At 49.2% G+C, this 19,657-nt stretch overlaps 1 protein-coding gene across 10 annotated transcripts in view; it reads left to right on the top strand.

The window, feature by feature from the left end:
- The window catches only part of MEGF11 (multiple EGF like domains 11), a 346,779-nt gene that overhangs the window by 264,867 nt on the left and 62,255 nt on the right, over nt 1–19,657 (top strand). For all 10 annotated transcript variants that reach the window (XR_011997433.1, XR_011997432.1, XM_072738858.1 and 7 more), the window contains exons 6-9: nt 4,777–5,023; nt 6,217–6,337; nt 13,825–13,961; nt 18,603–18,815. Coding sequence is in view for 8 of the 10 variants with exons in the window: in XM_072738858.1 (XP_072594959.1) it covers nt 4,777–5,023; nt 6,217–6,337; nt 13,825–13,961; nt 18,603–18,815 (718 nt within the window). In the remaining 2 variants the exon portion in view is untranslated. The remainder of the gene's footprint in view (nt 1–4,776; nt 5,024–6,216; nt 6,338–13,824; nt 13,962–18,602; nt 18,816–19,657) is intronic.

Below are 19,657 nucleotides of genomic sequence, written 5' to 3'. Positions count from 1 at the left end.
GGAAACTTCCCCTTCTCTGTGTTCCCCATGCTGCTTCCTTAGTCAAGCCCACTGCCATCTCTTTTCTGCTAAAACAGCCGGTCCCCCTGACCCCGCTGTCGCTCCATGCCTCCTGCCCACACAGCTATTCTCAGCAGAGCAGTCTTTCTATGGCTCCACCTAATCCTGTCTGTGCCTGGCTGGGAACGCTTCCAGAGCTTCCTGGCTGCCCCTGTAAAAAGTCAGCGCCCCAAACACAGCTCACAAAGCCCTTGGACCTGGGACCTGCCCAGGAAGCTGACCTTAAAAGTCTATACTCCAGACACACATACCTTTTTAAATTTTCTCTCATATCATGCTTTTCTCCAACTCCAGGCTTTTACATAGATCAGTTACTCTGCTTAGAACCATTCCCCATGCTCACCCTCTCGCCCCCGTTTCGGGTCTTTTCTTTGAGAACATATTCCCTAACCCCCCAGTCTGGATTCAGACCCACCCATGCCCTTCTATATTGTCCTGAGCAACCCCTACTGTAGCATTTCTGCAGTATACCTTAAATGCTGCTTTAGCATCTCCATCCCCAGTAGACCGTGCACTCTACAGTTTGGGGTTTGGGCTGTGCTAGAGAGAATGGAGGTCACCTCTGATAAGCAAAGTGTAAGTATGCCCTAGGATGCGCCAAGAGCAAACTGGCTCTGGACTCTGACAGTTTCCTTCAGAGTCAAGGTGTGAGGGCAGTAACCACAGCCCTAACAATGAAGGGAATCCCTTATTCTGGACGCTGGGATTGTTCCATGATGAACACAGAGGAAATGGCTAGCCTACGTGGTGTCTCTGCACATGTGCTTTACAGGTGCCACCTTATGCCCAATCACACCTCAGTTTCTGTCCTCAGGATCATCATTCAGAAAGTGTGCCCTTTACCAACAGTGGAGATTGCTGGAGCCAGACCTGAGCCCACCCTTGACTATAACCTCGGGACATCACTTAACCCCTCTGACCCTTTATTTCCCCATCTGTAAAATGGAGAGTAATAAAACCTAACTTACAGGGTTTTAAATGTCACAAGTGAGCATTTAAAATGTGGTTGTCATTATCATTACGATGGAGTCACATCATATGTACATAAAATTTATGGGAATTCTACTACGTGTGCTTGGCAACAGAAAGAGAGAAATGTAGAGTAGGTAATTGGGCTAGTCTTCCCACTGCTGATATATGTCCCAGAGAAGGGGTGAGGTGAGAGACCCAACTGCTGGGTGCTTGGTCACAGTCCTGTGAACCTCTTCCAGTGTGAGTGGAGGTTGTAAACTATAACTGGACTTGATTTTTTTTTATTGAGCTATAATTGATATATTAGTTTCAGATATATAACATAATGATTCCACATTTGCATATATTGTGAGATGATCACAAGTCTAGCTAATATCTGTCACCATACATAGTTGCACATTTTTCCCTTGTGATAAGAAACTTTAAGATCTGCTCTTAGCAACTTTCACATATTATTAATTATAGAGCATTATTTTTTTAAGATTTTATTTATTAGAGGGTGCATGTGGATGAGTAGAGAGGAAGAGCAGAGGGAGAGGGAGAAGCAGACTCCCTGCTGAGCAGGAAGCCCCATCCCAGGACCCCATGGTCTTCCTAGAGGACCTGACTTGGGGCGCTGACTTTCTACAGGCAGCCAGGAACCTCATGACCTGAGTCGAAGGCAGACATTTAACCAACTAAGCCACCCAAGAGCCCCTATTATTAATTATACAGCATTATTAGCTAGAGTCACCAGGACTTATTTATTTTATAACTAGAGCTTAGTGCCTTTTGACCACCTTTACCCATTTTGCCCACTCCCTATGCCCCACCTCTGGTAACCACCAATCTGTTCATTGCATCTATGAGTCTGGTTTTGTCTATTTGTTTTTTTAGATTCCACGTAAGAGAAATCATATGGTATTTGTCTTTGTCTGTCTTATTTCACTTAGCATAATGCCTTCAAAGTCTATCCATGTTGTCACAAATGTCAGGATTTCCTTCTTTTTGTGGCTGAATAATATTCCTTTATATATATATATATATATATATATATATATATATATATATATATGCCACATCTTCTTTATCCATTCATCCATCAGTGTACACTGAAGTTGCTTCCATGTCTTGGCTATTGTAAACAATGCTGCAGTGAACATGGGGGTGCAGATATCTTTTAGAGTTAGTGTTTTCATTTGCTTTGGATAAATACCCAGGGGTGGAATTATTCGATCGTATGATAGTTCTATTTTTAATTTTTTGAGGAGCCTCCATACTGTTTTCCATAGCGGCTGTACTAATTTACATTCCCTACAATAATCCAGAAGGTTTCCCTTTTCTCCACATCTTTGCCAACACTTGTTATTTCTTTTGAGACTAGCCATTCTGACAGGTGTGAGGTGATATCTCATTGTGGTTTTGATTTGCATTTCCCTGATGATGAGTGATGTTGAGCACCTTTTGATGGACCTGTTGGCCATCTGTATGTCTTCTTTATAAAAATGTCTGTTCAGACCCTCTCCCCAGTTTTTAATCAGATTGTTGGGGTTTTTTGCTCTTGAGTTGTTGGAGTTCTTTATATATTTTGAATATTAACCCCTTGTCAGATACATGATTTCCAAATGTTTTCTCTATTTAGTAGTCTGGTTTTTCATTTTGTTGATGGTTTCCTTTGATTGTACAGAAGCTTTTTAGTTTGGTGTGGTCCCGCTTGTTTATTTTTGCTCTTTTTGCTTTTGTTGTCAGATTCCAAAAAATCATCATAAGACCAATGTCAACGAGTCCACCACCTATGTTGTCTTCTAGTTTTATGGCTTCAGGTCTTAAACTTCAGTTTTAGCTCCATTTCAAGTTAATGTTTGTGTATGCTGCAAGATCATGGTCAAGTTTCATTCTTTTGTGAGTGGCTGTCAGTTTTCCTCACACCATTTATTGATAAGATTGTCCTTTCCCCACTGTATAGTCTTGGCTCCTTTGTCATAAATTAATTGACCATATATGCATGTGTCTATTTGTGGACTCTCTATTCTGTTTCACCAATCTATGTGTCTGGTTTTTTTGTTTTGTTTTGTTTGTTTTAAAGATTTTATTTATTCATGAGAGACACAGAGAGAAAGAGAGGCAGAGACACAGGCAGAGGGAGAAGCAGGCTCCATACAGGGAGCCCGATGTGGGACTCGATTCCGGGTCTCCAGGATCCCGCCCTGGGCTGAAGGCGGCACTAAACCGCTGAGCCACATGGGCTGCCCTATGTGTCTGTTTTTATGCCAATACCATACTGTTTTGATTACTAGCTTTGTAATACAGTTTGAAATCAGGAAGTGTGGTGTCTCCAGCTTCATTCTTATGCTTTGGCTCTTGGACTTGATTTTGTCTCACTCACTGTAGTACCAGGAAGTAAATACAGGGTGAGACTTACTCATAATCTGGCAGTTCAGTTTGTATATGTGATTATTTGGGGCACAGATAAAGAAGGAATAAAGCAGGATAGGGTAGTTGGGATTTGGGCCTAGGCTGGTTCCATCTTCTTTTTTTTTTTTTTTTTTTTAAGATTTTGTTTATTTATTCATGAGAGACACACACACACAGAGAGGCAGAGACACAGGCAGAGGGAGAAGCAGGCTCCATGCAGGGAGCCTGACGTGGGACTCAATCCTGGGACTCCAGGATCACAACCTGAGCTGAAGGCAGTGCTAAACCACTGAGCCACCCAGGCTGCCCTGGTTCCTTCTTCTAAAGGATGAGGGACAGCCTCCATGACATTGATCACTTGACCTTGATCAGCAAGTGGGAGGTACATGCAGGGGAGTTTGTGGGGCTGATGGAGTGACTCCTCCATCAATGCCTTAGTCCCCAAAGATCCCAGGTACTCACTGGCCTCACTAGAACCTTGTGCTCTTGTACCTGCCTCGCCCTCAAGTGCCACTGTCTCTTTGTTCATACTGAGCCTGCCCAGAGACACCTTCTCCAATCCCACTCACCTGCTTCCTTCCCTTTCTGGGTGTCTAAACCCTAGAATCACTGGAGCACAAAGGTCAACTGCTCATCTCCTTGTCTTCAGGAGGTAGGATGTCTAGCCATTCCAGTTTGCCCAGGACTGAGGGATTTCTCAGAATGTGGGATTTTAGTGCTGAAACCAGGACAGTTGGTCACTCTGATAGGCAGACAAGGGAGAGACAGCCCATTTCAGATGCCCTCTCCTCGGGAAGTCTTGCCTAATCTCCTTAGCTGGGAGCAATCTTTCCACTGACGTCCTGGAACATTTTTTGTGCCTATCCATGTCCATGCTTGAACTCCGCATCTGTCATACTCCAGGATTCAAGTGAATGAGGCTATGGTGTGGGGACATCTTGTTGTGTGTCTTGTATGCACCAGGTGAGGGTCCGAGTGGGAGGTGGCAGTAGGCTGGATGACCTACCTGGGGCTCTCCATTCAGGCCCTTTTCACAGCTGTGGACATTTCTGCAAAGCGGGCTCAGATAGCACCCTTTGAAACATTTAATTACATACGATGATCTTGAAAGCTGTCTGCCCCCTCCCAGGGAAACATTGCTTTTTCCTGCACCTTCTGAGGTTGGCTACTTGGAAAGTAAAGGAATTGAACTGAAAGTGAAGCAACGGCGGGGGCGATGGCCCTTGCTGCCTCCTCACCAGGGGAGAGCAGTGCCCAGCGAGGAAGGCCGTCGGGGCCTCAGCCCTGCCCTCCGTCCTACGGAGAGTCCCTTGGGGCCTCCCTCAGCCCTGGCCGGCTCCTGTCTTGCAGGCTGTGACAGCGACCACTGGGGCCCCCACTGCAGCAACCGCTGCCAGTGCCAGAATGGAGCCCTGTGCAACCCCATCACGGGGGCCTGCGTGTGCGCCCCTGGCTTCCGCGGCTGGCGCTGCGAGGAGCTGTGCGCGCCCGGCACCCACGGCAAGGGCTGCCAGCTGCCGTGCCAATGCCGCAACGGGGCCAGCTGCGACCCCCGCACCGGCCAGTGCCTCTGCGCGCCCGGCTACACCGGAGTCTAGTGAGTACCTGTGGGTGAGGGGGTGGGGGTGGAGTTGGGGGGACTCCCTCCAACCGAGGGATGGTGGGAACAGAAGGGAGTTCAAGCCCGTCCTGGCCACCAGCTCTCTGGTGCTGGGACTCCAGGTCCTACGCAGGTTACATGCCCAGGCCTTTCCCCCCACCCAGGCCCCAGGGGGACAGGTGCAGCCTGAGACCAAGCAGGGCCAGGGGAGCACTTTAAACTCCTCCCCCGTCCTGTCCCGGGGCCCCATAGCTCAGCTTAGCAGTCTCCTCTGATCACAACCCAAATGTTGCTACTCCCCTGGGTCCTGACCCTTCCAGGCTATTTGAGAAAGAGGTGGACGAGGGCCCCGGGCAGGTATCGTGTATAGATTCGGGGAACTCACTGTTGCCTGTTGTTCCGATCTGTCTTCTCCCCTCAGACCCCAAACAGCCCCTCACTCCAGTGTCCAGGAGTGTACTGCTTCACTGAGACCCACCCCACCCCCCCCGCCAGAGGCAAGACTGAAGTTCTTCCCATCCTGTCGAAGGCTCAGTGGCCTCCCAATAGCCCTAGGTCCTGAGAGGGCACCCAAGGACACTGGCCAGGGACACATCCTTGACTGACGATGTTTCCTGCCTGGCCAGTTCCCGCTCATGCCCAGGGCCAGTGCCCTAAGGCCCAAGGCCAAGATCCTGTGCAGATGCTCCCTCATACCTCAGCAGTGCACATGAGCCTGTTACAGTAACTGAGAACCTTCCAGAGCCTGGAAATGGGGCATGCTCCAGATATCCTCTCTCCCTAAATCTTTTAGAATCTAGATGGATCCTTAAAAGCTGGATTGATAATCCCTTCTCAGTGTCATTACTCATGGTGCTCCTTTTGCCTGCCATGCCCTTCCCTCCTTTCTCCCAGTGAAACTAACTTCACCCTCAGGACCCAAGTAAAATGTCGTCATCTCACAGAAGGCTTCCTCCCCAGAACACTCTTCTTGACACTATGAGCACTTAAAGTCATCCCACAGGTACTGGCCAAGCACACAACATTCCAGTTCCTTATATCCGAGCCCTGTTTCCCCCTTCTGGCAGGAAGCAGGACTGCATTTCAGCTAGTGGCCCAGTTCAAACGGACTGTGAACTCACTAATTCCTGGGGAGCCCTGGCCCTCCGACTAAATGCTGCCGTGGCTAACACCTCTGCTTCTCCATGCAGCTGTGAGGAGCTGTGCCCGCCTGGGAGTCATGGGGCTCACTGCGAGCTGCGCTGCCCCTGCCAGAATGGGGGCACCTGCCACCACATCACGGGAGAATGTGCCTGCCCCCCAGGCTGGACGGTAGGTGGGCCCTCAGGACCTGGGTGGGACCCCGTGAGAGGTGTGGGCATCCCTCGCTCACACACCTTGCCAGGCTAAATTCTTCCATCCCGAAAACCCTCCCTCCTGTCCGTGGTCATGGGCATCCCTAGACGCTGCCAGGGCTGCCATGGACACAACTCTGAATCACGTCTGCCTCTAAGCACTGTGTGAACTGATGGCAAGTTACTTAACCTCCCTGTACCTGTGGTCCCTCATGCTCAAAGGAGTTGAAATCTAGATTAGCCCTGTCCCCAGGTGTAGGTGCTCGCCTGAGCTGCCACGGGCTCTGGGCCGGATGTGGCAGGACAGAGTGTGGTGTAAGGACAGGGCAGCCAGTGGGAGGTGAAGGGAAGATAGCAGAGCATGGATCCCATGCAGTTCTAGAACTTGAGATTCCCAGCCTCTACCCCCTGATCTCTGACACACACATCCTGATTCTGTGGGCCCAGATCTGTATTTTTAACATGTGCTCCAGGCAATTCTGTTGCAGCCTCAACCTGTCCAGGCCTTATGTCTGGAAACCACTACAATGGACAAAGGGGATGGGAATTATAACCTCTCGGGTCGAAATTCAGGTGCTCTGTCCAATGTTGACCCTGAAAAAAGTGCTCAGCTACTCTGGTCTCTGCTTCCCCATCTGTAAGCAGAACTGCTAAATAGCTAAGCCCTAGCCTTCCTAGCAGCCATGCTTGGCAAAAGGCTCAGATGAGGCAGTGCACGTCCAAAGTGCCTTGCAAACCCTCAAGTCCTTTATAATTGCTTGTGTTACATCTCTGGATCCCACAGCCTATCCATGAGCCTCCTTTTCAGCTCACGTGCTCTTTCAGCGCTCCTCTCCCCCTGCCACAGACCCCAGCTTCTCAGGAGCAGAGAGTCACTAAGACTGACTTTCCGGGGCTCTCTCCTGCCTCTGACTCTCCAGTAACACACCCTGTGTCAGGGGAAGCTCAGTGACACAGCCAGCTGTCTCCCTTGGGGCCTGAGACTTGGCAAAGCTGGAGAGGACAGGGTTGCTGAGCAGGAGCAGGATATTTCGGGAGGCTATGAACGCAGGGGTCACAGGCAGCAGGCAGGAGGGATGCCCACCAGGCCCACGGACACAGGCACAGGTTCGCCAGGATTTTTTAGAGCAGGAAAGGACCAGGAGTTGATATGGTCCAGTTGTGTCCAAACCCGGCTGCACACCAGAGTTTCTGAGGACGGGGGGCTTAAGTACAGATTCCCAGACCCCACCAGGGACCTTCTGGGGCCTGGACCTCTATCTTTTAATAAGCTCCCTAGATGATTCTGAGGCAGCCAAGCCTGTCTGTAGGTCTGCATTTGGAAGTAATTGATCGAGACTGTAGGATTTCCTTCTGTGTTTCACAGACCCTAGGGTTTCTTAGGGGTGAGGATGAGGAGCTTAATAATTAGCACTCTGGGTCCCACATACCTGCTCTTCTCCATTTGGATCCACTTTCTATATTGAGGTTCTAGGTAAGATTTCACATAAAAACAGGGTCTCCCAGCTTTTAGAGGTTTGAACACCACTGGTCCGTTAATACATTACTTTCTCAGACGAGGAAGCTGAGGCCCAGAGAGGCTGAGTGAGCTGCCCAAGGCCACACTTCTGGTGAAGAGGAAGGTGGGCTAGAATCTGGGTGTCCTGACTCCGGACTCTCAAACCGCAGCCCTTGGTGTCTGAGGACAAAGGCTGTTGCTGCCTCTCCCACATCTGCCCATTTCTCTCACCCTGAACCACTCTCTGAAAAGACCCACTTATCTCCAACTGGCTTCCAGAATTCCACCACCCGTGGAGTGGGTCCTCAGAGGCCTAGCTGTAGGCAGTGAGATTGGATCAAGGTGAGGTAGGAAGAGAATGGGCCCAGGCCAGGCCCTGTACCTGTAAAGGCATCTCCAAAGAGACTGATGGAGACCAGTGATTGAAGGCAGGGGAAGGGTGGAGGCCAACACATGGAGGATATTTTTTTTCTCCCCAGCACAGTGAGAGGTTTTTTTCTTCCAGATGACAAGAAGCTCTGTCAATAGAAGCCTCTGAATTTGGGGACTTTATGTTTTTAATTTTATTGTAGACAATTGCATTTCTATTTTTGACATAGCATTTAACTTGCAGATTTGTATGAATTATTAATACCCCTCGTGCATGCAGAGACACAGTGGAGTGAAACTGTGGCTCAGTCCCTGAGACCCCTCCAAGGAAGGGCTGGAGCCAGAAAGAGGGTGCTGGGCAGAAGGGTCCTGCCTTCCTCATCCTCCAAGACCTCACTTTCTCCCTGGTCTCCGGTGGCTTCGGCTATACTCAAAATCTAAAGAATACAATTGCTAACTCACACAGTGCAGCTCCCCAAAGAACTGAGACATTGAGCAGAGCTGGAGAAAAGTTGCTAGCACCCCTGGCCCTCCAGGCCCCTCCTCAGAGATTCCTGGCCACCAGGCTCTAGGTGTACCTGTAGGACACTCCACTTGCCTAGCTGTCGTTGTCTCTTTCCAGGAGGGGCCTTTGCAAAGAGCCTGGGAAATTATTACTCTTTTTCTTTCACCTTTCAGAGGAGAGAAGCCAGGTGTGAGTAGTTGGATGAGAGTGAGAACTGCAGACAGAAGGGGAAGTAGGAGGAGATGTGATCAGCTCCTGTTAGGAGTTCCTAGTCTGAGGTGGAAGCTGGATATAGTGTGTTTATGTGCGTGTACACACACCCACACCCACATAGAGGAAGCAACAGGCCTGAGGAGAGATGGGGCTGACATGCTGGGAACGTGTCCCAGAGGACCAGCAATTGGTGTTTGGAGCCGAGGCTGTAAAACCACAAATGCTCAGGTTCAGGAAGGATGGCTGGTCGAGACCCGTGCCCTGGCCTGTACCTGGACCATTTCCTCAGCATCCGCACCAACCACTAGTCACCACTGAGAGCATCCATGCTACCTGGGACAGTGGTGGTCATTGGAATTGCCTTCAGATGGTTGGAGAGGCTGGGTCATCCCTTCTCTGGAGGAATTGGTGTGGCCTGCCTAAGGCCTCTTATTTATGCTCCATTTAGCCACCGTCCTCTTAAAGAGTGGCTGATTTCCAGATTTTGACAAACCATTTGGTCTAACCACTTCTCAGAGGAGCAGGACTATTGCCTCCCCTCATATGCAACCTTCTGGATGCCACTCTGCCCAAGAACCCACTGCAGTTGGAGACCTGCCCTTAGTTGACCAGAGGGCAGGTGTGTGAGTCTGCTGAGGTGGTTGTGACAAAGTAGCAGAGACTGGGGACCTTAAATAACAGAAATGTATTTGCCCACAGTTCTTGAGGCTAGAAGTCCAAGATCAAGGTGTTGGCAGGATTGGATCCTTCTGAGGCCTCCCGCCTTAGCTTGTAGATCCTACCCACTCCCTCTGTGGGTGTCTGTGTCTTAATTGACTCTTCTTATAAGGATACCCATCAGATTAGATTAGGGCCCACTTTCAGGGGCCTCATTTTCACTTTATTACCTCTATAAAGACCCTATCTCCAAATACAACATTAAGATGATATGAATGTGGGTAGACACAATTCAGCTCATAACAGCCAAAGAAAAAACAAAAAACCGGAAGAGAAGCCATAGCCTTCTCTTATTTAAGTGAACACTTCACTGCCCACTGTCTCCCCCATCCATCCCCCAAGCCTGTTCCTCCAATCAGCAACATTATCAGTTAAGGTTTCCCACTCTTCCCAGGCTCTGCTGGTGCTGGGCCCCTAGTAGGTGCAACACCAGGTGTTCACTTGGGTGGAATTAATATTGGTTAAGGGCCTTCTCCTTAGGATACTGTACTAGGTTCCTTCACATCTCCAACCTCACTTGACCTCCACAACCACCTTGGAGACTGGGAGTTTTGACTCCCGTTTTATAGGTGGGGAAACTGAGGCTCAGAACAATCGCAGGACTTGTCATAGCTCAGCCATCTGGGAGGAGGCAGCGCTGAGACTTGAGCCCCAGTGCTCACTTTGAGTCCAGTGTCCCATCAACCACACTGGGCAGCTGTCCCTTCCAAGGTATGGAACTACTTCAGGCTCCAGGAGCTCCAGCCTGAGGAGGGATTCAAGGCACCTGGGGTACCTGCGGTTGGGGAATGTCCAGCAGAGGCTTCTTAAGGTGCTTGCCCACCTGTCCAAAAAGTCTCCAGGATGCCTGATTTCCTTGGGAAATGTTGGAAGGAAGTACTCTGTGCACCAAGCTTCCCTACTGGCCTCCTCAGGGAGCCCTCATCATGTCTCAGAAGCTTGTGCAGTGCAGTGAGGAAGGCAGGCCTCTGTGGGGGACCCCTCCCACCCCCTTCTGTGGCTCTTCCCTGCCCCTCTCCTCACACACACACACTCATCTTGCTGTTCTCAGCCGCTGCCTCTGCCCCTGCAAGCCCTCTCCCCCTGCCCCATCTCAGCCCCTCACCTTCTGACAAGCAGGGAAGAGAAGTCTGAGCTAAAAGGCCTCCCACTTAATTCATTACAGTAAACTGGATGATATTGAAAAATGACTTGGGTCTGGCAGCATTTTCCTAAGCAAACTGCTTCCTCCGGGTTGGCAATTATTGGTGTGTAATAACTGGATGTTGAACTAATTGATTAATTAATTGCATGAGAATCCTCATTCTCTGTAAGAGAAATGACTATCTCTAGTATGGGAGAGGCTGGAAGGGCAGCTGGTTCAGAGGTCTGTTTAGTAAAGACCTAAGATTCATAGATATAATATTTAAAGTTATCTACTCTCACAAGGCTAGTATTGGAGGAAGGGGAAAATAGTCCTCTTACTCATCCAGGAAGGCAGGTATGTTCACATCCTGTGGGTGATTCTTCTGGCATTTCCCTCCATATTTCTGCATCACATACTTCACTGCCATTTCCCGACTTTTCCATTATAGACATTTGTTGAATCTGTTGGCTTCCTACCACAGATGAATATTCAAATCAGATACAGACACATGCAATCCTTCCCCCACCCTCTCAAGTGGGACTTTAAGTGTTGGTTGAATCATTTTGATGACATTAATGATTTCATAATATCAAGACATAATGAATTCAAAATCAATGGTTATATTAATGTGCTCACTTCTGTATTATCACTAATTTATCCCTAAAACTCTCTGGCAGAACTTGAAACCTGTCAATAAGGTCAGACACATCAGCAATCTCTCAATTTGCTTTTCATTTCTGTTTTTTTTCTGAGGCCGCACTCCCACACTGGAGCTTTGTGTGCTTCAGTTCCTGCTAACCCCGTGTCATTTTGGACTTCCTTTCACTGGCATCCTGAAATTCCCTTCACTTCTCTGCTCATTTGGTGTCCCCATTTCTTTCTTTTTTCTTGAATAATTCCGTTGGATGAAAAAAAAAGAATCCTCCAATAGCTTCCTGAGAAAGTTCATGGAAAGTTAATTTTTTGAGGCTATTTGAATGTGAAAATGCCTTTGTTGAATCCCTATTTACATGTTAGTTTAGCTGGATATAGAATTCTAGGTTGCAAATTATTTTCCTCCGAATTTCTAAGGCATTGCTCCATTATCTTCTGGCTTCTAGTTAAGAAATCAGGTACCTTTTGGTTCCTGTTCTTTTGTTTTTGTTTTTTTAAGATTTATGTATTTATTCATGAGAGACATAGAAGAGAGGCAGAGACACAGGCAGAGGGAGAAGCAGGCTCCATACAGGGAGCCCGATGTGGGACTCAATCCCGGGACTCCAGGATCACACCCTGGGCCGAAGGCAGACACTAAACTGCTGAGCCACCCAGGGATCCCCTAGTTCCTGTTCTTTTGAATGTAAGTTTCTAAAAGCTTTGAGGAGAATTTATCCATCGAAGTATAAATTTTATAGTGACATGCCTTAATGTGGGTGTTTTTCACTTTCATAGACCTTTTCAATTCAGAGATCAGTGCTTTCCATCCCTCCATTCTGGGAAATTCTTCTTGTATTATTTTTCCCATTTAATTTAGACACCTCCACTTTTTCTGTGCCACTGTCTGCAATTCTCTCTTAATCAGCTATCAGACCTCCTGGACTGATCATCTAGTTTTATTATATTTTGCTCACAATTTCCTTCCTTAGTGCCTCCCCCTCCTCCTTCTTTCTTATTCTTCTCTGTGGGAGATTTCTTCATCTTCCAACTCTTCTATTGCAATTTTTTAAATTCCTGCCATCTTATTTTTAGATTTCAAAAACTCTTTGCTTTTCTCAGGCTATCCCGTTTTATAGCACCCCACTCCCATAGATTAAATGATTTCATATAACTACCTACAGATATCCATTTTAATGATAATAGAAGTTTATAATTCTCTTCTTTTTTTTTTTTTTTTTTTATAATTCTCTTCTTAAATGTTTTCTTTACTCCCTGCATAGCTCCCATTACCTCTGTGTTCCTTTTGTGTATTTGTCTGCCTGCTTAGGTCTTCATCTGTCATGTTAGAGCCTCATTTGAAATATCTGGTGACCCTTCACCACCTGTTCATGCTTTACAGCAAGCCTCAGGAAAGCTGGTTGGAAGCCTATGGGTAGAGGGTGTTGCCAGGCTTGTTGTGACCGATAGGACCCTTAAATATCGCTATCGATAGGTCTTTCCCTTTGAGTTTATTGGTGCCCCCAGGAAAGAATCCTCCAAAATTCTGCCCGTGGGAATAGAGTTGTAATCAGCAGTCTAGTTGCTGAGCAGGTGGAGTTGCATGGGCTCCTCATTTCTCATGGCACCCCTTCAGCTGTAGCTTGGTATACCTATGACCAAGCCTACATGGGCCAACCTCTTCAAAAGTCAACTGCCAGGCTTCTGCCCGACTGGGGAAGTCACCTGGCTCTTTGAAGTGGGGGCAGAGGTCTGGGGTCTTGTTCTCTCTTTTATAAACTTTCAGCATACCTGCACTTTGACCCTCAGAGTCTCCGGTATCTCTGATTCCTGAGCTTTTCTGAGGTTACTATCTTCCAGCATGTGACATCTCATGTCCTGCATGACCTCTGCTCCCATTCTTTTTGCCTTTGTAGGCTCATACCTTTCCCCCTTTGCTCTTATGTTAACAGGGTTTGGGAAAGAAGTGTGTGTTTCCAGACCATCATGTAGAATCAGTCTCTTTTTTTTCCTCAGCACTTTACCGTATGCCAGTGTGAGAGCACTTAGCATATTGTACTTTAGTTATCTGCTTTTCTTGCCTCTCTCCCCAGTAAACTGGGAGGTCGCTAATTGAGCCTCCCTCATATTTTTGTATCCCTAATGTCTAACACAGTGCCTGGTATACGGTAGGCACTTCATAAATGTGTGCTGAATAATTGGATGAGCCAATTGGCCTCAGTCTCCCTATCTCTCAAGTGGGACTTTAGAACCACAATGTCCAGCTTCTTATGCTTCTATAATTGAGGAGAAAGTCCTACTGAGGAAATGGGGTGGTCCCTGGGGTTGTACTAGCTGTGCCTCTTCTAGGAGAGAGTGGCATCAGGATTGCCCTACCCCTATGTCTTCCCTCATCTGCTTCAGGGAGCAGTGTGTGCCCAGCCTTGCCCACCAGGGACATTCGGCCAGAACTGCAGCCAGGACTGTCCTTGCCACCATGGAGGGCAATGTGATCATGTGACTGGACAGTGTCACTGCACAGCTGGATACATGGGGGACAGGTAAGAGAATTGTCAACTACTGTCCTTGCTCTTTGTGTTGCTCATTTTCCCAGCAGCCTTGCAGAGAGTGGCTGAGGTTCAGCACCCCACAGCATTCCTCTGTGAGCTTTCCTACTTTCTCGGAGAGTATTCAGAGTCCTCCTGCCTGGAAGATTCATCAGCTCATCCTTCCTGGCCCTTGGTCTACTACACACACACACACACCTCCCCCTGCTTAGTGACCCAAGCCCTAGACTTGCTCTGACTTACCAGGAGAGGAATGTGAACACCTCCAACCCTTTCTGCTTTCTGCCTCACTGGAGGGAGGCAGTGGCACCAATAATCCAAAGAAGCTGGGAGTGTAAACTAGTTCACATGTTTTGCATGATTTCTTCTAGAACTCCATTTTTATTCCGAATTTGGTTTATACCAAAAGGATATTGGCATCAGTTTGCCTCCTCGAGGGCGAGTGGCCTGACAGCTGAACAAGGGCACCCATGTCCTGGAATCAGACCAGCCTTGCAGAGCAGATAACCCACAAAACACGTAACTGAGGAATTACTGTACGTGCACATTTGCCATTGCAGGAAGATGCTGTGATGATAGGGTAGGTGCTGTGGAAGATGAGTGAATTTGGAGCTGGAAGAGGACATTTGCCCACAGGACCCAGGCCACGCCTCAACTACATATGTGTCTTCTAGCAGAGAGAGGAGCGGTAGGGTGGAGGCTCTCACACCCCTTCTCTGCTTCTGTGGGATCCATGTTTCATCTCTGGCCCTGGGTTTTGTTACTCTGCCCAGACAAAGTGAAGCAAAAGGAACATTTTTTCGCCATCCCTCTGCTTCCCCTGCCCAGGTAACATCAGCAAGCAGGGATTTAGGCTGAGTCAACTAATTGATCCTCCTGGCTGTGACAACATAATTGGGCTCCTCCAACTGTCACTGGAGTCAGCCCCAAATTTTTGATGATGGTCAGAAAAGCAATTTTCCTTTTTTTTTTTTTTTTTTTGCCTAAGTTTGTTGGCCTCTAGCCTGAAGTCTTTTGAGCCAGGTCTGATGTCTTTGTGAGCTAGAGTGCATCTCCATGGGCTTCCCAGCCTTAGAACATGGGGTATGGCATCCAGAGATCCTCCCTGACTTCTGTCAGAGATGGGGTCTCTGGGGTAGGTTAGCAGGGGGGTGGGGAGGGCTGAAGCACTGAGCCCAGCTTTCTATCCCCATCCTCTCCCCTAATAAGGCAATGCTCAGGATGAGCAAGTAGGGTCAGGAGGCAAAAGACCCCAGAACCAGAACAGGACCCTTTGTTTCAGTCCACTTACACATGAGAGATAATCAAGCTCACTTGTTGCTGGAAAGGTGCAGGCCCAGACTTCCAGCTGGATGGACTCAGCACCAGTAGGCCTTATGTCACAGACTCTCTCGGTTTTCACTGCCAAAATGTACCCAACAGAAAAGTAATCCTAATCCCTCTTCTTGTTGGGGCCCACCCATGATCCTGGGGCAGAGAGAAATCCCAAATCCTTGGGGCCCTCTGAGCAAGCTTCACCCATCAACTAGAGAGGGTTCAGTGGGAGGGCCAGGTAGCATTTGGGTTTCCCACCTCAACGGGCCGCCTAGTGTTTAATATTTTAGAAAATTGCCTCCATTAATTTTGTAGGTGACAACTGCATTAACCCTCCCCAAATCATTGCAAGCATATTAAAGTTGAGTGGATGTAATAATGCGGGCCTCCCCAGATAGGCAAAATCCAGTGCAAATTAAACATGAAACGTAACGAGGGCTTTGCAGCTCATTTTGTAATTTAATTGAGCAATGGATCTGGGTGTTAATGGCAATATCAGACACATTAGATTGATATGTTGCAAAGGAAGGATGTTTAAGTAGAAAACTAATTCCTGCTGTGATTACCCTTCTGTTCCACAGGCCCCGTTATTAGCATGCTTTGTGGAAAATTCATTAGCAGTCATTGCTTGATCTCTAAATAAATAAGTTGTTTAAATTGTGAGTAGGAAAAAAAAAAAGAGAGGCTGATTATGTAAATGGATTAGCTTGTCAATATTTCATTTCCAGATTCTTTTTCTGGGGCTGTGGAGTCAGTCACTTCATAAATATAGCAGGGTGGGGTAGTGCCCTTCAGGAGGAGCTCACCGGCCAGGGCTCGCTCTGCCCAGTTCTGCTGGGTGGCAGGGAGCAGGAATGTTCCAGGGGGAGGGAGGAGCTGTCAAGAGAGCCTCCTGGCTTGGGTTTCTTGCCCTGGTGCCTGAGACATCTGAAGAGAACCAGACTGAGTGACTTCTGGGAAAATCCATTCTGAAGCTGAAAAGGAGCTAGCAATTCAGATAGTGGCTTTCCAGCTGTTCGGTGCTTGACGTCCAACTGTCCTGCCTCAGTTTCCCTCTTTCTCTCCTCCATCCTCCTCCTCCCCCCCTCCTCCTTCCTGTCTTCTACCCTCTGTTTCTTCTCTAGACAACTTCTTCCTTCTTCTATCTTCTTCCCTTTTATGTTTTCTTACTAAAAGGGACCTCAGCCTGGCTAAAATGCAGCAACATCTGCAGGGGAGCAATCTGGGGTCATGTCAGCCACTTGCAGGCTGTAGGAGCTTGGCACACACCTCACCTGTCTGCACCCCAGCCCCCTCAACTCCACATTGGGGGAGATGGGCATATCCACTGCTTTAGGGGCCTGGGGCTGGTGTTAGGGCCTGCTTAGCTGGAAGCTTCTCTCCAACTGCTGCCCCCAGTTGCTGCCCTCATCCTTTCTTCCACATCCCTCCTTTTGCCACAGTGACTCTAAGGGGAGAATGGGTGGCATCTTCCTTGGGGAAGCCCTGAGGCCTAGACCCCAGTCACTCTCCTCCTCTCCCTGTCATCATGGGCACAAGGTGACAAAGAGAAGAGAGACAGAGGTGCCCCATGCAGAGTTGCCAAGACTCGCATCCAACACCCTGGCCACTAGGCCTCAGGCACTTGCCGCCCAGCCCAACAGTATCACTAGGGCCTGGCCGTGCCCCCTGGTGAGCAGCACCCAAGGGGCCCCAGACATGGCTCTCCTTGTCCTAGTCCCAACACTGGTTCCTACTCATGACTGTCCAAGATTTAATAAAGAAATTAGGGCTGTTTGGGGGGGTGTTTTTTTATTCCCCCCCACACCACTACCCTTATTGTGGAAGGCATAAGAATCCCTGAAAACAGTTGTCTAGATGACAATTAGAACAGTTTAGAATTCTGTAAGCCCACTCCGTGGTTGACATTTTGGAATTCTTCCCTTTGGGCCTTCCCATGCCCCGTCTGAGGCGGAAAGTCAGATGGGCTCTGCTATGAGAACTTCAGAAAACAGTATTAACAAGAGTATTAATCATAACCATCATTCTTACTGAGCCCTCACCGTGCGTGGGACACCTTTCCAAATGTTTACACCCATTATCTCGTTTAATCCTCAAACAACCTAGTGAGCTTTAGTTATTATGATTCCCATTTTATGATGAGAAAGCAGATGTCAGAACTGTCCTTCCAGCACCCCTGAAGCAGTGCTGGGACTCGGGTCATTTCCCTTGTCTCTGGGATGCAGGAGTCACCCACCGCTGTTACCCTGTATGCCCCCAGGTGTACCCCTGACCCTGTCAGGATCCAGCTGCAGTGACAATGACTCCACACCCCTGGGGAATAGCCCTGGTCTGGGGTGAGAGATGTCAGGCAGTCAGCAGTGGGGGCCCTACTCCTCCACAGAGGATCCACGACTAGTGGCTGTGAGGCAATGAGTGGAGTCATCACGGTTATGCTGGAACCTCCAAGGAGCAGCAAGCTAGTTGACACAAAAGGCAAGACACGAAAGGGGCTCTGTAGTCCTCCTTGGGGGGGGCCTCACCAGCAGATGGGCAAGGCCCAGCCTTTGCCTTGAGCACGCTTCCCCCGCCTCCATCCAAGTAAAAGGAAATAGTCACTTTTGTTGGAGATTATCCCATCTGGTGAAGGAGGGTGCCTCTTGTACTCAGGGAAGGTCTACACTGGTGGTAGAGACACGTTTCCAGTCTGACCAAGGGAGACTGGGTATCTGCCTAAAAGATAAGAAACAGAAACAGTGAGTAGAAATGAAAGGACCACATTTCATCAAACCTAAGGTGCCACCGATGGTAAGACGCATCGGCGTTACCTGCCACTAAGAGTGAAAACACTGATAATTAAGCTATGACATGCCATCAGCTGGAAGACTGAACTGATGGCAGAGACGCTAAAGCATGTTTTAAAAACACAAGGTTTATTGTGTAATGGGTGTGGATATTTCAGCCTGGGAAGATGTGAAGGTTCTGGAGATGGTGGTGACGGTCGCCCAAAATGTGAATGTACTTAATGCCACTTAAACATGGTCAAAACGGTAAATTTTATGTTATGTATCTTTTACTGCAATCAAAAAGTGACACAGAAACCACACTTAAGGCTTAGAATCAATGAAATACGGGAGTACAAACTCAGTGCCTGGGGACTGAAGGGACCAGGGACGAAGCAGCGACCTCACAGGTGCTCCCTGGAGGACAAGAAGGGAGCCGGGGAGGCTGGGATTGAGTGCAGTATACCAGGCCCAGGCCTGGAGGCAGGGGGTGCATGCTGGGTGGGTCTGGAAGGGGAGGCAGGGGGCACAGCCTCAAGCCTGGTCTGTTGTCCTGCAGGTGCCAAGAGGAATGCCCCTTCGGGACTTTTGGCTTCCAGTGCTCACAGCGCTGTGATTGCCACAACGGAGGCCAGTGCTCGCCCGCCACCGGCGCCTGCGAGTGTGAGCCTGGCTACAAAGGCCCACGCTGCCAGGAGCGGCTGTGCCCCGAGGGACTGCACGGCTCGGGCTGCACCTTGCCCTGCCCTTGTGAGGCCGACAACACCATCAGGTAGGATCTGGGCTCAGGTGAGCCTGGGGACAGCTGGGTGGGTGGGCTCTGGTGGAGAGGGCGCTTCTCAGGGCACAGACCCTCGCCTCCACCTGGTCACCCAGGCAGGACGGTGAAAGAGGACCACAGCAGTCACCGTTGCTTCTAACCACTTTGATGAAAACAAGGGAAGGACAGAGCTGGACAGACAGCCGGGACTGGGACCCAAGTCACCTGCCTCGGTCTACCACACCCAGCTGCCGGCTTTGAAAATGGGCCAACCTGAGACCCCCCTCACAAAGGAGCAAAGAGGGAGTTTGGTGACCCTCAGGACCATAGGGTGGGATGGAGTCACAGAGTCCTGGGGTGCAGGGACAGCTGGGCTCACATGCCACAGACTCAGAGGCCACTGTCCTTGAGAAATTTCCCTTCCACATACTTCCACATCTAAGACATTCCCTAATCCCTTGAGGCCCAGAGGGCAGAAGCAGGGGCTTGGGCCACAGAGGGCCAGTACTAGAAGGGACCTCAGAGATCAGTGGGGCTCTCCCGGGGCCCGGAGAGGGCTTTCGCAGCCTGTCCTGTGCCCTTTCGGGCTTGAGGACACCTCAGCTGAAGCCGGCCCCAAGCGCTGCTTCTCGAGGAGCCTGAGTCTGGGAAGCAGAGGAACCAGAGCAGCACCCCCATAGCCCCCGACACCTCTTCACATCTCTTCACTCCTGCCTCATGCACCAGCTGGCACCACCCTCTGAAAACAAATGCGACTGTCAGCTCCAGATAAGGCGTCCGTAGCCCTGTATGTGGCTGCCTGTCATCCGGGTGGTGAAGGGTGAAGCCTCCCTTCACCCCTCGGACCTGCAGGG

This window comes from Vulpes vulpes, chromosome 15 (assembly GCF_048418805.1).
Source record: "Vulpes vulpes isolate BD-2025 chromosome 15, VulVul3, whole genome shotgun sequence".
In the NCBI taxonomy this organism is placed as follows: Eukaryota; Metazoa; Chordata; class Mammalia; order Carnivora; family Canidae; genus Vulpes; species Vulpes vulpes.
This window is presented reverse-complemented; position numbering and strand designations above follow the sequence as displayed.